The sequence below is a fragment of the Nomascus leucogenys genome, chromosome 13 (genome assembly GCF_006542625.1).
Source record: "Nomascus leucogenys isolate Asia chromosome 13, Asia_NLE_v1, whole genome shotgun sequence".
NCBI classification, from domain to species: Eukaryota; Metazoa; Chordata; class Mammalia; order Primates; family Hylobatidae; genus Nomascus; species Nomascus leucogenys.
In genome coordinates this window covers 37,454,077-37,473,988 of record NC_044393.1, presented here as the reverse complement: position 1 = coordinate 37,473,988, position 19,912 = coordinate 37,454,077, and the positions used below count along the sequence as shown (strand labels likewise).

General features: G+C 46.3%; 1 protein-coding gene across 1 annotated transcript; it reads right to left on the bottom strand.

The window, feature by feature from the left end:
* Positions 1 to 9,709: 9,709 nt before the first annotated feature.
* On the bottom strand, positions 9,710 to 13,600 carry PRND (prion like protein doppel). The gene is made up of 2 exons (XM_003277983.4): positions 13,491 to 13,600; positions 9,710 to 11,003 (listed from the first exon to the last, which is right to left on the bottom strand). Exon 2 carries the CDS (start codon positions 10,990 to 10,992, stop codon positions 10,462 to 10,464), a length of 531 nt encoding a protein of 176 aa, XP_003278031.2. The 5' UTR covers positions 10,993 to 11,003; positions 13,491 to 13,600; the 3' UTR covers positions 9,710 to 10,461.
* Between the last annotated feature and the right edge of the window lie 6,312 nt (positions 13,601 to 19,912).

Genomic DNA, 19,912 nt, shown 5'->3' with positions numbered 1-19,912 from the left:
ATGATTACTCAAGTACTGAAAAATTTCTCTACTTAAACTTAGAATAGGTTGGGCAAGGTGGCTCACGCCTTGTAATCCCAGTAATTTGGAAGGCCGAGGCAGGCGGATCGCTTGAGCTCCAGGTTGGAGTTCAAGATCAACCTGGGCAACATGGTGAAACCCTGTCTTTCCTAAAAATACAAAAAATTAGCCGAGCATGGAGGTGCATGTCTGTGGTCCCACTTACTTGGGAGGCTGAGGCAAGAGGATTGCTTGATCCTGGGAGGTCGAGGCTACAGTGAACCATGATCATGCCACTGCACTCCAGCCTGGATGATAGAATGAGATCCTGTCTTAAAAAAAAAAAAAAGGCTGGGCTTGGTGGCTCATGACTGTAATCCCAGCACTTTGGGAGGCCGAGGTGGGTGGATCACCTGAGGTCAGGAGTTCAAGACCAGCCTGGCCAACATGGTGAAACCCTGTCTCTCTAAAAATACAAAAATTAGCCAGGCGTGGTGGCGGGTGCCTGTAATCCCAGCTACTTGGGAGGCTGAGGCAGGAGAATTGCTTGAATCTGAGAGGCGGAGGTTGCAGTGAGCCAAGGTCATGCCACTGCAACTCCATCCTTGGTGACAGAGTGAGACTCCGTCTCAAAAAACAAAACAAACAAATCAAAACAAAAAAACCCCCCAAAACTTAGAATAATTTGAAAAAAAATTGGCTCCCAGTTAGAACACTCATATGTCACCTCGATACTTTATTTGTATGAAAAACACTTTTGCTTTCTTTTGTATCACACGTACATATATATGCACTGATCTTTGTAAAAGACATGTATGAGAGATCATTGTAAAAAAGAGAGAACAAATAAAAATTAATTTAACTGTCCAAACACATGTTCATGACAAGTTTGGACAAGCTAGTGAAGCTCTTCACTTTTCACATGTTGCGACAAACATTTTGCGAATATTTGTAGAGTGCTTTTCTATTTTCCAGGTGCTTTATACATAATTTAATTTTTATCATAGTTCAGAAAAGTGTTCAAAGGAAACTATGTGCTTAGCTAACTCAGAACCGTTCTAATTAACTTTCCATATTAATAGATTAGACTGGTAAAGCAGATTCAAGAGCAATTAAATGGCATATAAATAATATGTCCCAATTTCTATCTTTCTAAGCTGACTTTGTGGTTTAATCATTCTGGAAGTATCATTTGATACTTAAAGTCAACTATTGCTTTTGGTAATGGCATTGGTTAGGTTAAATATTCTTTTAAGTAGCATATGCAAATTAGGCAAGTCTGTGTTTTCAGAATTACATTGAACAGAGAGGCTATTCATAAAATGGGAATTGAGTTGCACTTTGCAACAGGGTTTCTTAACCTTGGCATGGTTGACATTTGGGCTGGATATTTCTTTGTTATGGGGTTCCATCCTGTGCATTATAGGATGTTTAGCAGCATCCTTGGGTTCTACTCCCTGAATGCCATTAGCTCCCCACCGATGACAACAAAAATTACATCAGATATTGCCAAATGTTCCCAGGGAGGCAAAGTCAACACCAGTTGAGAACCACTGTTCTGCAAAGTCAAGCCATCTTGTAGGGAAAAAAAAATAACAGAGAAAAAGGCTAGTGTTCATGTTAAACAGATTCAGATTATGAAATATGTGTATATCAATATTTAAAATTTAGCCTTGATTAATGCACTTTTAAAAACTTGGTATAGACAGATTTCTCACATTTTAAATCTTAACACAGCTTTATTATCCTTAAAGGTTATATAATAATGTGTAATGAGAAAAAAAATCTGTTTCTTATAAAGCTGAATGTTTTATAGATTCAATAGAATAATTCCTGCCTTGTTAACCCTGAAAAGTTAATTTATAATTTCAGGAGAAACTACGTAGCGAGTATTTATTTTATTGAAAAGGAAAAACAATAAAAATTACTACATTAAAAAAATAAAGCTACTGAAATGTATCTGCCCCTAAAATAAATGACTTCACTCTGAAACAGGACTGAGTGACATTAAGCATGACTTTGCCTGATTCTGTAAAGCCAAGTCATGCTGCACAAGCTGGCACACAGAGGCCTGAGAAGATGTCCTGGAGTAGGAGGAATTCTGGGGGCTCCACATCCACCTTGGGAGGAGAAACAGTGAGAGAGGTGGTGAGGACAAGAAGCCTGACAAAAAGCAGGATCCAAATGGGACCCCTCAAGCTCATCAACATGCCAGATTTATTTAACTCATTCTTTTTTTTTTAGACAGGGTCTTGCTCTGTTGCCCAGGCTGGAGTGCAACAGCAGGATCATGGCTCACTGCAGCCTTGACCTCCTGGGCTCAAGCAGTCCTCCCATTTCAGCTTCCCAAGTAGCTGGGACTACAGGTGCATATCACCATGCCTGGCTGAGTTTTTATTTCTTGTAGAGACGGGGTCTCGCCATGTTGCCCAGGCTGGTCTCGAACTCCTGGGTCAAGTGGTCCTTCCGTCTTAGCCTCCCAAAGATAAGAGGCATGAGCCACCGCACCTAACCTAGACTTAACTCTTAACCTTCTTTTTCTCCTCCATTGCACCTGCAGCTGTGGCTGCCTGCAGCCCATCCTGCCCCCAGCACCTAGAGTCATCTTTAGAAATGCAAGCCTTATCATAGAATCCACCTTCCTAACACCCTTCAGTGCTCTCCTCTTCCTTACACCCTTGCTATACAAAGGATAGTCCATGGACCAGCAGCATCAACATAACCAGGGAGCTTGTTGGAAATGTAGAATCTGGTCCACCCCAAACCTGCTGAAGCAGAAGCTGCATTTTGCCAAGATCCCAGGGAATTTGTGTGCCCATTATGGTTTGAGAAGTGCTTCCCAGGAGGACATACAGCGAGCCAGAGGGATCTTTGCAGATCTTTCTCCTTTCATTCTCCAGCCTCATCTCGTCACTCTCCTCCATCCGTGCCCACATCCGCACTGTACTGGACCGCTTGCAGCTGCTTGAATGCACCATAGTCTTGTTTTCTTTTTTGCAGTGATTCTACATCTTTCCCATCTTCTCCACCTGGATGCCTCCATCCATCCTTTCAGACTTGCCTTCTCTAGCAAACCTTTCTTGCTAATTCCCATGTCTAACACAACACTTATCCACACTGCATGGCCATTATCCTTTCTGCATCAGACTGTGAGCACCTTGAAGGCAGTGGCAGTGACTCACTCATTGTGGCATCTGCAGATTCCAGTGGATTGCCAGGCATGCAATAGAAAATCAAAAAAGATTTACTGCTAAATAATCCTCAACTCCAGTGGCAGCTCCATGTGCCATTTCTCTTCTGCTCTGGCCTTGGCTCTTCCTGTGCCTACCTGGGGCTGGGCCTTCAGCTAGGTGTCTGCATGGAAGGGAGAGGGACATGGAGGACCATCGCCAATCCATCAATAGCCTCCCAGTTGAGATGACTTCAGCTCCGATTTGGGAGAGCTATGATATTGTTTATAGAAGTGAATTAACATGTGTAAAGGTTACAAAGTAAACAGTTAAATTTAATTAATTGTGCTGGAGCAGGTCATACAGGCTCCTGAGAGATGAACATACACATCTCTATTAACTCTGCACTCAGTGACATCATGTGGGTAACTTGAAATTGGCTGGGTCACCATTTACATCATAGAAATTGGCAAATAGTACAAATTAGGGCTCCCTCACCCCTACTCAGGCATAGAGCTGGTACACTAGCACACCTCTGGTTATACGTGCATGAGTGTGCCACCAGAACAAAACACCTAACAGCAGGCACATTGCCTCAGTTGCCCACCATTATAGCTCCCGCATGGAGCAGACAGACTCATGGCCGGAAGTGAATGCATGTTTGTCCAGTGGAAGCATGAACAAATCCACAAAATGCCCAAGATGAGGCAAAGAAGGACATTAGCTCAAATGTTAAACATAAGTTAGGAGTTGAGATAATGCCCAGAGGAAAAATGTTCTGTAATTCTAAGTAAAACCCATCTCTAGGGCAGGATGCTCCCTATGAAGGCTCCACAGACAGAGGAAGGATGCATGGGTCCCGCCCTGGGAAAGAGTCTGACAGCTCGACTTCTGAAAATGGCCATCTGCATGGGTCAGCATCTTCCTAGCTGACAGGGAGCTTCCACCATTTGGCTATCCCAAGTGGGCCCAAAGCTGAGGACAACCCACCAGCCCTTTGCTTCCTGCTTTCTCTATTTGTTTGCCCCAGGAAATCAGAGGTGATAGCATGATTTGGCTTGGGCACCGACAGGAATAAACGATATTTAAGAGATGTCATAAGTGCCTCCATTTTGTTCTTGATTGCTAAGTAGCCCCGGATCAAAACAGCCAATTAAAAAAATTAGAATCTTAATTACAGATTTGGAAATTCCAGCACACCACAACCGACATGGCTTGCACCTAGCCAGGACCCTGCCTGCACCTTACCGTCTGCTTTGTTCTTGAAAATCCCTCTCCTTGGTGCTGAATGTTATTTTTTTGAGCATGGAGTCCCTGGTTGCAAAACACCTTTCCCTGCTGGATACTGGTGTCACCTCTGATAAGCGTGTGCATGTAATTCTCCCTTGGACACGGGGTGCATGGCTGATCTCCTCCTCGCAACCAGTACCTCCCCTCTCCCTCCCCACCACCCACCTCCCACTATCCAGGGAGGCCAGCTGTATGAGTTCCTCTGGCCTTGACCTGCCTGTTTCCAGCTTCCTCTAGTTCCTCTCTGGCCTTCTGCCAATTTCCTTCCACAGATTATGGCCAAACCTGTTGGAGTCAAAACAATTTGCATTGTTTAAGAAAGCAATGCTTTCTCACAAAAGCGTTTGCTTTAAAATAAGATCTGGGAATCCCCAGGACGGATGGGATGGTGGGAGGGGCGGATGGAGGGATGAAGTTCAGTTTAGGGTACAGGGCATCTTGGAGGAGGCAGTGACGCTTGTTAGAAATGTAGAATCTGGGACTCAGAGCAGTGGCTCATGCCTGTAATCCCAGCACTTTGGGAGACCGAGGCAGGCGGGTCACCTGATGTCCAGAGTTCAAGACCAGCCTGACAAACATGGAGAAACCCCGTCTCTACTAAAAATACAAAATTAGCCGGGCGTGGTGGCGCATGCCTATAATACCAGCCACTCGGGAAGCTGGGGCAGTAGAATCACTTGAACCTGGGAGGCAGAGGTTGCGGTGAGCCGAGATCACGCCATTGCACTCCAGCCTGGGCAACAAGAGTGAAACTCCATCTCAAAAAAAAAAAAAAAAGAAAGAAAAGAAAAGAAAAGCAATGTGTAGAATCTGGTCCACTCCAAACCTGCTGAAGCAGAAGGTGCATTTCACCAAGATTCCAGGGAATTTGTGTGCCCATTACAGTTCAGTCCAGGGTACAGGGATGACACTTGAGTATTGGAGGATGAGCTCTTTTTGGGGGTCAGCTTTGTGCTGACCAGGAAGGTCCGTTTAGAAGGGGCATGGTCAGTGCATGGGGCTCATTTCAGTCTGAGGCCTCTCATCCAATGCCAGAGGAGCAGATTCTCCCACCCTCTATTTGGGGTCTGGGGCTCACTGTGGGAGGGAGGCCTCGGGGTTTCAGTACTCTGGGGGTGGAATCTTGGTCGCTTCCCCGTGCATACTCCTGCTCCAGAGTGAGGCTCCCTAAAGCCACGGGCCCGGGGAAGGCTCCCATTTGCCAAAGCTGAGTCTGTTTTTCTGTGGCAGTCTTTGGATGATCTGGAATGTGCTTTGAGATTTCTCAAAGGCATAGTATTTCAGTCTCATTTTGCAGGGAATATCTGAGTTATTCTCATTTTGTAGGGATGCATTCCCAGAGGCATGAGGGTTGTGCTCCTTTTTCTTCCGCTGGGGAAGCTGGGTGCCCACTGAAATGGGGTCTTCTGCTAGCACTGAAGATAAGGGAAGAGGAGGCCCTCGCTTATCTCTGACTCGTGGCCTCTGGGGAGACAGCAAACTCTTAGCCTCTGGCCTGAGCCAGGCTCACCAAGAGGTCTGTTCCTCAACAGAGTGGTATCTGAGCCAGAAAAACTGAAACAGGTCATGATGCCATGTCTGTGTAAGTCCTGATCACTTGCCTGGCAGGTGTGGTCTGTGACAGTTCTGGTTATACGAAGGCACGTGGGCCCTGCTGTCACATTTCAGTAGAGACTCTGGTAGACTCAGGATGTGCCGTGCAGCAACACAGAGACAGCTTAGAGTGCACGTGTGCATCCATCTACAGCAATGACGAAAAAGTCTTGGGTGCATGAACAAGATGTGACCACACCATAGGTAAGATGTAGGGCCTGGGGTCCTTGACCCAATCAGCCACCACCCCAATCCAGTCACTTGTTCTCATAAAGCTTGAGGTAGAGAGTGTGGGCAGCTCAAGACAAACTTAAGGCCACTGCCTGGGACACCCTTTCAGGACCAGAGGGTGAAGTTTCTAGACGTTGTCAGGCATATCCTAAGCAAGGTGGGGTGTGAGGGACTCCAGGGAAATGCTGATTGTCTGCCAGAGCCTGGAGGGAGGAACAGCATGGGCTACTTTAATAGTGCTCTCAATTCTCTGCTCCTTTTGAGCTTTTGGATCTAGAGGGTGTTCTGGCTGGAATGCAAATACTTGCATGTGTAATTTTAGTAAAAGTCAGTAAAAAGGCCAGGACATAACCTCACCTCAAGCCTTCCCAGTTGCTGGGGTGTGTGGAGCTGTGCAGACACACCACCCTCTGAGTTGGAAGCCTGCACACTCACTGCCTGTTTTCCAGGCTTCTCATGCAGATGTTTTGGGCCAAGGACCAGGTTTAGAATGAGAATTGCTAACAGTTTTAGGAGGATTTTCAAATGGTCCTCATGGCCGAAAGTTTTAGAGAGCTTTAGGTGTGCCATTTGCAAAAGAGAGAAGATGCTCAGGCAACATTTGTAGAAAAGGTGGCTTCTTATAGTTAAATGACAGAAACTCTTCCAAATTAATGCCATAAACAGCTGGTGGGAATAGGATTTGCTCCAGCTATGTGCAAGCATAACCCGGTCATGGCTGGTAAAATTTAAATTACACACAGGCTTTGTTCCAGAAATTTTGCACGTGTGAGTCTATTCCACAGAAACAAAAGTACCAGACTGCAATGTAGTATGTACAAGGATGTTTATTGTTTGCAGTGGCAAAAAACTGGAAATAATCTGAAGGCCCATCAACAAGGCAATGATTCAATCAATCATCATACATCTGTATTAAGTGAGATTATGTAGCAATCCAAAAGAGTGAGTCAGCTATCTAGATAGCTGTTGTTCCAAAGAGTTTCATGATGCAATGTTAAGTCAGGGAAGCCAAATTGCAGATGAATAAATATTTTACATACATAGTATTTTTAAAAGGCATAATCAAGTTAAAAAGCCCTCACTTATGTATCTGAGCACAGTTAAGATGGAGCCTACATCTCAGGCTAGAAGGAGGGGGCAGGACTGGGGAAAATGGGTGGGGAGGAAAGAAAACAAAGAGTAGGCAGGGCGTGGTGGCTCATGCCTGTAATCCCAGCACTTTGGGAGGCCAAGGCAGGTGGATCACCTGATGTCAGGAGTACGAGACCAGCCTGGCCAACATGGCAAAACACTGTCTCTACTAAAAAAACAAAAAAAAATTTGCAGGGCTTGGTGGTGGGCACCTGTAATCCCAGCTACTTGGGAGGATGAGGCATGAGAATCGCTTAAGCCTGGGAGGCGGAGGTTGCAGTGAGCCGAGATCATGCCACTGCACTCCAGCCTGGGTAACAGAATGAGACTCTGCCTTAAAAAAAAAAGTATAGAAAAATGAGTAAAAAGCATTGAATTAAGTAAAAATTTAGAATATAAAAGTTCACTTTTTCATTGCAAATATGAACATTTATATATGCAAATGCTTAAGAACTAGGAAAGTACAGGGGAAACAACAAACGCTGACTCAATCAGATGCTGGAATTGTATTATTTTGGTCTGGAATATCTGTTGTAATTTTCATGTCACTTTTACAATAAACTTATATTTTAAAAAGTCAACACTGAGCAGGGGCTACGAAAGCAATGGGTGGTAAAATTATGCACACTGCAAAATGATGACATCCAGAATACTTCAGAAGCCCCTCCCGATGTCTCTCACGTAGTAGGCACTCCATGCCCCTTTGCTAAAGTGAAAAACCAGACTCACAAAGCCTTTATTCCACCCCATGATTCATCAACTTGAGCAAGAATGTTCAGGCACACACGCTTTCGATTAAAAGCCCCATAAACAAATTTTGCATTTGAATCACCATGTACACATTCACGTCATGCCCCACTGAAATCTGGTTGCCAGCACTATTAACAGAATGAGAAAAGGCAGCAATTACAGAAAATGAACGACATCATGGCCTAAGCGTTTTCACATCAGAAATGAAGTCATTTGGCTGACGTGGCTGCACGTGCTGCTGTAATTAAACTTAGGAGAGCGAGGAAGTGAAATGTCAGTGTCAGCCTCTGAGTACTTTCTCTTTCTTTCTCTCTTGCCATGGTTATTATTTTTTTAATTAGAAAGCAGGAAATAACAGTAGAGGATATGTTCTGTACTTTTTTCTTGCTCTCTGATCTAGAATTAACAGGACTGTGGAAGCAGAAGGCGAGTGTAGCGCTGGCAGCAACGTGAACCCCAGTCCTGGCTGCAGGGTGGACGTCTCCTCCATGTGCCCAGTGTAAGGCTGTTTTTTTGTGCTGCTCTGCCCCCAAGTCCTCCACTCACTTTCAGTGTTAAAACCTTCCAAATGTGTCCTTGAGAAGAACACTGATAGCTGAGGGGACTCAGCACAAGAGGTGCCCTCATCAGCACTCATGTTCCGAAATGCTTTGGATAAATTGTATGATAAAATGCATGTTCCCCCCTTACAAACTCTCTTTAAAGGCGAAATGATAATATTCAGCGGCTGTTTTCTCCAAATATAGTTCAACAACTCCTGGGAGTCTCTGAGAGTGGCCTGGAGCACCTGTAGGAGCCTCTTAGAGCATTCAATTCATTGTTTTACATTTAAAACAGATTTTAAACATTATTCACATTGTGTTATATATAGTTTTAGCTAATAAGGTGGTGTATCAACTCCTGCTTATGGCATGGATTGAATTCTTTATTGGGTCTCCCTAAAGACACAGTTTTATTTTTTAAAGCTTTTTGGTGAGTAATTGTATTTTTGTAGTGATAAGTGGTTTACAGAGATGATGGCCTTCACTAGGCTGTCTTGAAAGAACTGAGAGACTTTGCATAGAACACAGATATAAAAGGACTATATTTAAAGATACTCATATGGGTGCACATAAAACATGCATGTAGGGTTAGGGGAACATTAGAAGCAAATATGCCATTAACATTTTTTTTTCTTAAATACATGCAATGTTTCAGGGATGGGAACAGCAAGCACTTAACCTTCCTTTGAAAAAAAAAAAAATCTAATCCCAGCTCTATGGGAGGCCCAGGTGGGTGGATCACCTGAGGTCAGGAGTTCGGGACCAGCCTGGCCAACATGGTGAAACCCCGTCTCTACTAAAAATACAAAATTAGCCGGACATGGTGGCGCACACCTGTAATCCCAGCTACTTGGGAGGCTGAGACAGGAAAAGTACTTGAGCCTGGGAGGCAGAGGTTGCAGCCAAAATCACGCCGTTGCACTCCAGCCTGGGCAACAAGAGTAAAACTTCACCTAAAAAAAAAAAAAAAAGAAAAGAAAAAAGAGAAAGAAAAGCAAAAAGAGAATGAAAATCTTCATGCCACAGGCACATCCTGCTGTGTATGTGGTCTGCTCTGGGAATCAGCTTCCAATATTTCCTTACAATATGATTTCTGCTTCTATTTTAGTTTAATTCCTTTATTCTATTTTAGTTTAGTTAGAAGGATTAAAAGAGCCTCCATGTACCAAAGTACACAGCCACCAGCTCAGGTGTTTTCATTTATTTCTAAACATGGAGCTTCCACAATTTCATTAGAGATACATGTTTGGATGTGGGTCCCCGTGAGCTGTAAAGTGATCAACCGACAGCTCTGGAATTGGACAGAGCAGAAAACCTGAGGTTAGACAAGCCAGGGTTGAATCCTGGCTCTGCCACTTTCCAGCTGGTGATGCTGGGTGCACTACTTCAGCTCTCTGAGCCTCAGTTTCCTTATCTGTAAAAGGGAATACACCTACCTCTAAGGGTTTTTGGGAAGTACTGTGAAGCAGGTGGCACAGTGCCTGATGTGTTCTTCTCATCAAGCATTTATACTAATCTAGTGTGCCAGATGCTCTGCTAGGGGCTGAGAATGGAGTGATGGAGAAGCCACAGTCCTCCATCTACCAGAACACAGGCGCATACCAGGGCGCCTATGTGGGAGCGGCATTTGCAATGCGAGTGCATCGCGGCTCCTGGGCACCTTCAGAACACGCGTGGGTTTCGGGGAGAAGAGCTGGGTCACTTGCCAGGATTTGCTCGCTGCTGCGCTCTGTACTGCCAGCCTCCTGGCAAGCTTATTTCACCATGAGCCAGATGAAAGCCAGCAGGCAGAGGAGCGCTGGCTGGTGCATGGTGACCCGAAGTCCTGCGCCCCTCTCCAACCAAAACTCGCAGCGTTTGAGGGAGCAGAGCTCCCGGACCAGCCGCCAGAGCACCCGCTGGTGGAGCTTGTTGTCCGGCTTCTGGAACTCCCCCTGGTTCGCCGCCTGGGTGGCGTTGATGCAGCCGGTGACAAATACTTCCTTGGTCACATTAGCCTCAGAGCAGCCGTCGTAGTGGATACCATCGGGGAACTGCCAGTAGTTGGCCTCGTAGTACCTGTTGCCCTCGGCTCCGAAGTCGATGTCGAGCTTGCGGCCTTGCTTGATGAAGCCTCCCGGGCGGTTCTCAGCCACCTGGGCCTCAGTGATCTGGGCAGTGCTGGGCAGGGCCTTCCGGTTCCACTTGATTCTGTGCTTGATGCCCCTCGCCTGGACTGCAGAGAGGTGGCTGAAGAGCAGCATGCAGACAGTGGCCAGCCACCACCAGCTCAGGTGCTTCCTCATCGCGTCAGAACCTGCCAGAGAAACGGCGGTGGTCAGCTCCCCACTGGGCCCGCCTGGGCTCCCCTGCCCCCTCCCAAGTGCAGGAGATTTTAAGGAAGGAATCGCATCCTTGTGCTATTGATGTGGTCTCAAAAGCATAATTGTTTCCCCATGTTTGGGTTGTGCAGGGTTAACTCAAACACCGAGCTCCTTTGCTATAGCTAGGATTACATTCACTCGGGGCTCTGGTCCCGGTTTCCTAGACAGGTAACAATGGCAAAGGGCAATTATAGTGGCTTTGAATATGCATGGGAAAATAACGGAGTGGTGACTTAATACGTGTAGGTTTTCTTTGATACTCCTAAGTCTTTCAAATCAAGAAATCCCTGGGAGGAAAATACAATAGAAGAGTTGGAATCAAATGCTGGTGGGCGTGGACTATATGTGTGTGTGTGTGTGTGTGTATACACGTATATATATACACACACATATATACGTATATGTACACACACACATATACACACATACACACACACATATTTTAGAGATAGGATCTCACTCTGTTGCTCAGGCTGGAGTGCAGTGGCATGATCATAGCTCATTGCAGCCCTGAACTCCTGGGCTCAAGCCATCCTCTTGCCTCAGCCTCCAGAGTAGCTGGGACTACAGGCGCACACTACCACACCCAGCTAATTTTTAAATATATTTTGTAGAAATGGGGTCTCACTGTGTTGCCCAGGCTCAAGCGATCCTCCCACCTCAGCCTCCCAAAGTGCTGAGATTTCAGGCACGAGCCACTGTGCCTGACTTTAGATTGTACTTTTAATCTCCCCTCTTTGTTCTTTATTGCTCTGAGCTGGCACTGTCTTGGGTGCATTCTGCCATCCATTCTGAGGAATTCATTGGCTGCTGATCCTAGAGGGCTTTGCAGTAATGAGAGAGAGAGAGAGGAGGAGGAAGGTGGGGGAGAGGGAAAGATGGAAACCTAGCGAAGGGTCCCCTGCCTCCCCCATGTCCAGGGGTCAAGTATGCTCCAGGCATCCTTTCCAATCTCACCCCTGGGGGACAGTGTGACCATCTGCTTATCCTACTGGCTTTTTATTGCATGCTTTCTTCATGCCCGCCACTGTGTTAAGCTCTTCTCTGACATTGCCTAACTTAATTCTCACATAGGGTAGGTACATTATTATCCCCATGTTATAAATGTTGTCCTGGGATTCAGAGCAGTTAAGTAATTTGCCCAAGGCTGCACAGCGGGGAGGTGGCAGACCTGCACTGGGCTCTGCCTAATGCTGCATTGCATGTGTCCATTAGCCATGATCCACTGCCCATCTGGGCTTCGGGAGAAGACAGTGCTCACACACGGTGCTTTTCACTCACTGGGTATGATGCCCCCTGAGCTGGGTAAAGGGTAAAGGGCAGGGCCCTTGAGGAATTTAGAAGAAAACGAGATGAAAGGGAAGACAGGAGGGCCTGGGGGAACACCAGGAGGGTCCCGGGTCAAGGTGGTCCTGGGACATCCGAAGGGCTGCCACTGATGTCATGGAAAAGCCCCTCACCCCACCCCTTAAGTTTGCCTGTCACATTCGGTTCCTGAAACTACAATAGCCATTGGGGAAATCCACTTCCCAAGGCCAACTGTCAGGGCATTCTAGCACCTGGGTCTTTGTCTGTGTGGATCAGGGAAATGGAAAGAGTTCCCATAGCGGAGCTTGCCTACACTGTCTCCTAGGCAAAGATTCACTGTGAGGCCGTGGGGCCCCAGAGCTGGAGGAGGCTGACAGGGAGCTTGTTTCGCCCCTCACACCCCCTCCACTACCCTGCTGCAGCATCCCTAAGGTGGCTAATGTTCCTGTTAAAATGTTCAACTCTGATGCCACATTACTCCTTATATTAAAAAAAAAAAAAAAGGCAAAACACAGCTGCAGTGATCTCTAGAAGCATATCCAGTCATCTCTAGAAGCCTGAAGAGGCCTCCCTGACCTTTCCTTGCTCGTAGACATCACCTCGTCTCTGTCCCAGGATGGCTATGAGCATCTGGACCCCCTCACCCCACTCTCTCTGCCGCCTGAGCACAGTGAACTCAGACTGGCTTTCTCCAAAGAGATCCAAGCATGAAGCAAACATTCATTAGTCTCCTAAACAGCGGGCCATACTCCACATCATTCCTTTTTTAAGGAGAAATCTTAAATAAGAATAATGGCATAATAGATCATTTCAGGTGAGTCAAATAAAAAAATAAAAGCACAGCATTCTTGAGAAAGAGATTAGTTTTCATAGGCAGAGGCTTAAAGGCAAAACAAAATCCCAACCCACAAACCCTAAAGTAGCATTTTATTATAGCACCAACTTACAGAAAGGCAAGCCCAGTGATCACTGAGCATCCTCGCAAGTCTCCCCTGAAATGGGGACCCATCCCCAGATGTGGGAGTAAAGAAATCGTTGCATGATTTTCAGTCTGGGGTAGAGCCTTGATAAGAAACCAGCAGTCCTGACCACAGAAGTGGCCCCCCACGTACCTTGGCTCTCTCTGGAGTGTGCCTCTGGAGACTCAAGCTGCGCAGTCCCCCAGCACACCTTCTTGGCAGCCAGGTCCGCCCAGCTATATAGGAGCTGCCGGGGGAGGTGGCATTCCTGCAGGTCTCCAAATAAGGCAGCCCCTCCCTCCCCGGCAGGACCAATCAAGGCTTCCTGGACCACTCCTTCATCCTGAGAAGGATGGACTTTCTCATCACACTTCACTAAGGAAACCATGTGAAAATCTTGATAAAGTTCAGCAAGACTTGAGAGGTGCCTTTTAGAACTGGAATTAGATGTGTTAGAAGGAAAATGCTTTTCCCATCAATATCTATGACAGATGTGGCTTCAACAAGCCTCGCTGGACAAGCATAGTGTCCTGCACCTAAAGGCCAGCCTCGGACAGCAAAGGAGTCTTTGCTGACAGCCTCTGTGGGTAGGTTCAGCTCAAAAACAGGGCAAGCGTTCACCTCGACCACCATGCCCTGAGGGTGGGACCAACAGGGTGTATGTGTGTGGGGGGTGGGCAGGGGGGCGGTTACACTTTCATCAGTAGTGGGAAAACAGGACTGGTAGGTATGGGGTGGAAGACACGTGAGAAGACTTCCTGGCATGTTGGGCGGGGAACGCTTGAAGGACCGAATTAACCCAAAGGCCAATAAGTTAAAGATCTGTGGGAACCCCGGGAGCAGAGACACACTGACACGCAACCAGTCCCCTGGACAGGTGGTGCGGGCTGAGGGCGGGTTCTGCAGAGTGCCTTCTCCTCTACATGGTGTCCGAGCGCTGCACAGAAGGGGCTGGAGGTGCATTCCTGGGCTTTCCATAGCAAGAGACTCATCGGTATTGGGTGACCATTTTGGGCCTTATGCAGAAGTGACTTGCTCAGGTGTCCCTGTTACAATTAGTACTGCAAGACAAAGTCAAAAGTGAATATGGGGGCAAGTATGGGGCAAGATTTTCCTGTAAACAGAGTGCGATTTTTATGCTGAATGTAACCCCGTCAGTGTTCACGGTGGATTTGGGTCAGAGCACTTTTGCAAACCAAATTAAACGGTTGTTACCGAGAAGGACAGCAGATGGCGCCAGAGAGCTGACAAAGACCGCAGCCGGTCGGTGGGAAATCCGGGCTTCTGGGCTCTGGGTGGATTTGGGGCCTCTGGTTGGGCCTTTCTTTCTCCTCTGACTTTAACATTTGTTTCACTTCCCTACTTTTTTTTTAAAGAACTTTTCTATTTCCTTTCTAGAACCACAGACTTTTTGTGCTTCTGAATACACACAAAACAGAAACACAGTAGTGGAATCTTAGTACAGACTGTTGGCAACATGGAGATGAAAAAATAAAAATCTCCTAATATTTCAGTATCCAGAGACAAATGTCAGGACAATGTTGTTTAACATATAGATGCTTAGGGCCAGAGTGTTTAGAGCTGGAAAGGACTCAGAATTCTCTGGTCCAGCTCCTTTGCATGGTGAGGTCACAGGCCCAGATAGGCTCAAGGTCACCCAGCCAGGCCGGCAGTGCAGCCTCAGCGGGCTCGTTGTCCCATTCTGAACTCTGTGTACTGTCCCCTGCCTGTTCCCACCAGACACAATCATCTCCAGCCCCCTCCACCCCTCTTCCTCCTATTCCCTTTCTGAGCAGGACTTTACCCAGAGAATGGTGGGAGGTTGGTTTAGAGCTGACGTGGCTGCAGATTCCTCTTGTTAGTGAACAAAAGGCTGTTTACAAAGGCACAGAGGAATGGGGAAGACTGAAATTGCTACAGAAGCAGGGAGGAGCTCTGGAAGCTGCAAACAAGGCAAGAAAACAATAAGCAGATGTGGAGAATGTGGAGCCGACCCAATCCTGCCTCACGTCCTCCCTCCCTGCCTGTAAAGATCAACAAACAGACCAAGGAATTAGTGTGAGAACGTTCATTTCTTCAAAAGAACTGAGAGACCAGGGCCAAGTGAATTATACTATGTTACATAAAGCGGATGATATTATATAGTCTGGGAAATAGAATTGTGTGTAGATCATCTTTGAGAAAGCAGGAAGAATGAGATGGAGACCACAGGGCTGGATGTTCGACGATGCAGGGGTCTATGACATAGTTCTCCAGATCGCGCAAATAATAGAAAATTATGCCAATTTCTAAAAAAGCAACAGGGAATGGCTGAATTCTAGAATGCATGAATGGGTCATTATTTGATCAATTTCCAGCTTTGATTAGACCTTGGACCAATTTGAGAGCATTTATAGGTGAATACAGTGACCGTTTGGATATAACCTAGCAGGCCAAATTAACTATACCAGGGAGGTTACTGTTTGGGAAGATTACTGACCATATTTGTGCCAGGAAAGGAAGAACATAAGAAGGATAAGCCAGGTTCCATTGCTGGCCCATGGCCTAATGGTAGAGAAATCGCTGAAATGTGATTTGGAAAATAATACTTATTTAGCTGTGTAGCTACCTAAACAGCTGTTATAGTCTGAATGTTTGTGTCCCTCAACAACTCATATGTTGAAATTCCCACCCCCGAGGTAATGGTAACTGAGGTGGATCTTTGGGAGGTGATTAGGTCATATGGGTGAAGCCCTTATGATTGGGATTAGTGCCCTTATAAAAGAGGCCTGAGAGTACTCCCTTGTCCTTTCTGCCATGTGGGCACACAGTGAAAGATGGCCATCTATGAACCACAAAGTGGTTTCTCACCAGACACCCAATCTGCTAGCACCTTGATCTTGGACTTGCCAGCCTCCAGAACATTGAGAAATAAATGTGTGGTGTTTATAAGCCACCCAGTTTATGATATTTTATTATAGCAACCTGAATGGACTAAGACAATAGACATACTTAATTTTTTCTTCTTATTCAAGTCTGAGATCCACACAGAAGGTGCACATATTTGCAATGTCAAGCATTACGGTTTTTTTTTTTAGATGGAGTCTCACTCTATCACCCAGGCTGGAGTGTGGTGGCGCCATCTTGGCTCACTGCAACCCCCGCCTTCCAGGTTCAAGCAATTCTCCTGCCTCAGCCTCCCGAGTAGCTGAGACCACAGGCGTGGGCTACCACACTCGGCCAATTTTTTGTATTTTTAGTAGAGATGGGGTTTCACCGTGTTAGCCAGGATGGTCTGGATCTCCTGATCTCGTGATCCACCCACCTCAGCCTCCCAAAGTGCTGGGATTACAGGCATGAGCCACCAAGCCCGGCCCAGCATTGTGTATTTTTACAAACCAAATACACCATTGTAACCTGCACCTAGATTAGGAAACTGAGCATGACAGCACCCTCCAAGCTCCTCATGGCCTCTTCACGCCACAATTCCCTCCCCTATACTGACCACTTTTCGAAGTCCCACGCCATAGATTAGTTTTGCCTGGTTTTGTATTTCATATACATAGAATTATATAGAATATAATCTTCTGTGTCTGTCTTTTGCTCGAATTACGTATTTGAGGTTCACCCACACTGTGTGTAGTTATAGATCATTCATTCCATTGTAAGAATATTCCACAACCTGCTTATCCATTTCCCTGTTGATGGACATTTGGGCGGTTTCTCATTTGGGATCTTATGAATAGCGTTGTCATGAATATTCCTGCATGTTCTTCTTGGTGCCCAAATTTCTGTTGAATATATGCTCAGGAGTAGATTTGCTGGGTCATAGAATATGCCTATTTTTCAGTTTTTACTATCTTAGAACTTGGACTATGGCTTTTTGAAAATCTTAAATTCACCCTCCTTTATGGTTTGTCCACTCTTCTGCTCTCAAACCCAGCCAGGAGTCTCCATGTGGTTCCGTTGCCACTTGGCACAGAGCCTATTACTGTAGTCACTGGAGCCTCTCATTCACACATTCTGCTGAGCTCTTAGAAGTTGAAGGACTGTGTTTCATTCACACGTGTTTGCCTGGCACCGAGCGCAGTGCCTGGAATCTAGATGCATCTAGATTCCCTTTATCCCTTGTTGATCGGTGACAGTCCAAATTGCAGTTGGTTGTAATACACAAAAGCAGCAAGAAAAAATTTTACAGGGATAAGGGAGACAGTTTTACAGTTGTTGCTGTTGTTTTTTTAATCAAGGGCAGCATGTTGAAGACCTGTCATGGTGGTAGTTGAGATTCTGTGGTATAGAGTTGTTTAGAAGCAGAACATGAGCCCAGAGGGTGGCCACAGCTTGGAGAAGCAAATGCCGTGCTAATCCATGGATCATTTTCCCTGCAGTTCTCTGCCCTTCCCGGTCAGAGTGCAGTTGGTGTTTGGAACTTGCCTGTGAGCAATTGACTCAGGGCAGGGAGTGGGGTGGAGTATGGGGAGGATGGGAGGGAGGTGAGGAAGGGTGGGAGATGAGGAAGAGCAGTGGTCCTTCTGGCTCAGCCGGGACCACTGAAGCAGATCTTCCTCTCGTGTGGGAATCACCCAGTGTTTGTGGGACAGGATGTTTGTAGGTGAGAAGGCAGAAGATGGGGAGCCACTGAAGGCTTAGGGCAGGTACAGGATGAAGGCCGTGTTTTAAGGTGATCTGTCTCTCGGTTGTGCAGAAAGGAGAGGCCCAGGAAAGGGCAGAAACTCCCACCTGCAGACCCGAAGAAGGGCAAAGAATGCCAGACTCAGCCACCACCGAGTTCCTCATTTAGCCTCCCCATCACTTTGCTCCTTGTCTGTGATGTTTTTAAAAGCGTAATTAACCTGATAAGTTGGTCTGCAGTTTGTCACTCTCCCTACACAGGAAAATGTCCAAATGGAGAAAGGCCTCCCCAAGGATGAGGCTACCTGGACCGGATGAGGCTACCTGGACCAGATGAGGGTCCAGCTTTTACTGTGTCAGAGTTGGGACACCTGGGTTGCCCAGGGTGGTGTTCGTTCTCGAGGGAGGGGGGTGAGGGCAGGGCGCTGCACAGAGAGTGGACATGAGCCAAAGACATGAGTTCTAATCCCCAGCCTGCCATTCTCGGCTTTGCAGGGCTTGGTCATCATCGGTTACAGGGGAGCTTTGGCCTTCTCTCTCATGGACGGTGATTTCCACCTCAGACAATAAATGGTGTATTTGCTGGGCATCTTTGGGGTGACATAAGTTCACACTGAGGATCAGTTTTCTCATCTGTGCAGGAGTATCATGCCTGCTGCTCCCATCATTGTTACAGCTGCTGCAGATGAAAGATTATCAATTGCTGCTTGGCACAGTTGAAACCGCAGAATTCAATACAAATCCTTCCCTGAAACAGTGTAAAGGATAGTAAGCTCAGGCCCAAAAGCTGCTTTGAATACACAGGTATGTGCTAACATGTTAATTACCGGCCTGCCAGAAATGCTAATGAAGAATTGATGGTTGTGAAGGCAACTTAAGAGGTTCGTGCCAGAGGCTGTGGTTGCCCTTGTCCAGGAGGAAGTTCAAAGCACTGTGGAGACAGGGATGGATTCGGCAGGGAAAAGTCTTTGCCAAGTCGCAGAGCCAACCCAAGTGGAAAATGCAGGGAGAGGTCACTCCTTGGTGGCGGTGGCTGCAGGAGGGATCTGGCAAGAGGTGGGAATGAGGACCCAATGTATTGAATGCTTTTGTTGAAGTACAACATAATACAGAAAAATGCACGTGCCATAAGTACAACATTCAGTAGATTTCACAAACTCAATACCCTTAGGTAACCAGCAGAATATTCCCACCCCCCTCAACGGTAACCATTGCCTTGACTTCTAGCTTCCAGGCTGGTGTTTCACCCTTCTTTTATACAAATGGAATCATGCAATATGCATTGTTTTGTAGCTGGTTTCTTTTGTTCAAACTTATGCTTGTGAGATTTATTAATATTGTTCCCTAGAGGTGTTATTATTGTTTTTTAAATTGCTTTTTAGTTTTTAGAGACAGGGTCTCGCTCTCTTACCCAGACTGGAGTGCAGTGGTGCCATCATGGCTCACTGCAGCCTCAAATTCCTGGGCTCAAGTGATCCTCCTGCCTCAGCCTCCCAAGTAGCTATGACTACAGGCACACACCACCATGGTGGCTAATTTTTTTTTCATTTGGTAGAAGCGAGGTCTTGTCATGCTGCCTAGGCTAGTCTTGAACTTCTAGCCTCAAGGGATCCTCCAGCCTCAGCCTCCCAAGGTGCTAGATTACAAGTGTGTGCCACCAAACCTGGCTGAGATATTATTTGTGAATTCTCATTCCTGTATGGTATATGGTTGTTTAAATAGATCACAACTTCTTGATCTGTTCTTCTCTTCATGGACACTGGGGTTAACCTTCGTTTGGGGCTATTGTGAATATAGTTGCTAGGAAAATTCTTAGGCATGACTCTTGATGACTATAAGCTCTCATTTTTATTGGGGAAATACTCAGGAGTCAAAATGCTGGGTCATAGGATAGGGGTGTGTTCAGCTTTAAGAGAACCTCCCAGTTTTCCAAAATGTTTCAACCAATTTACATTCAACCATGC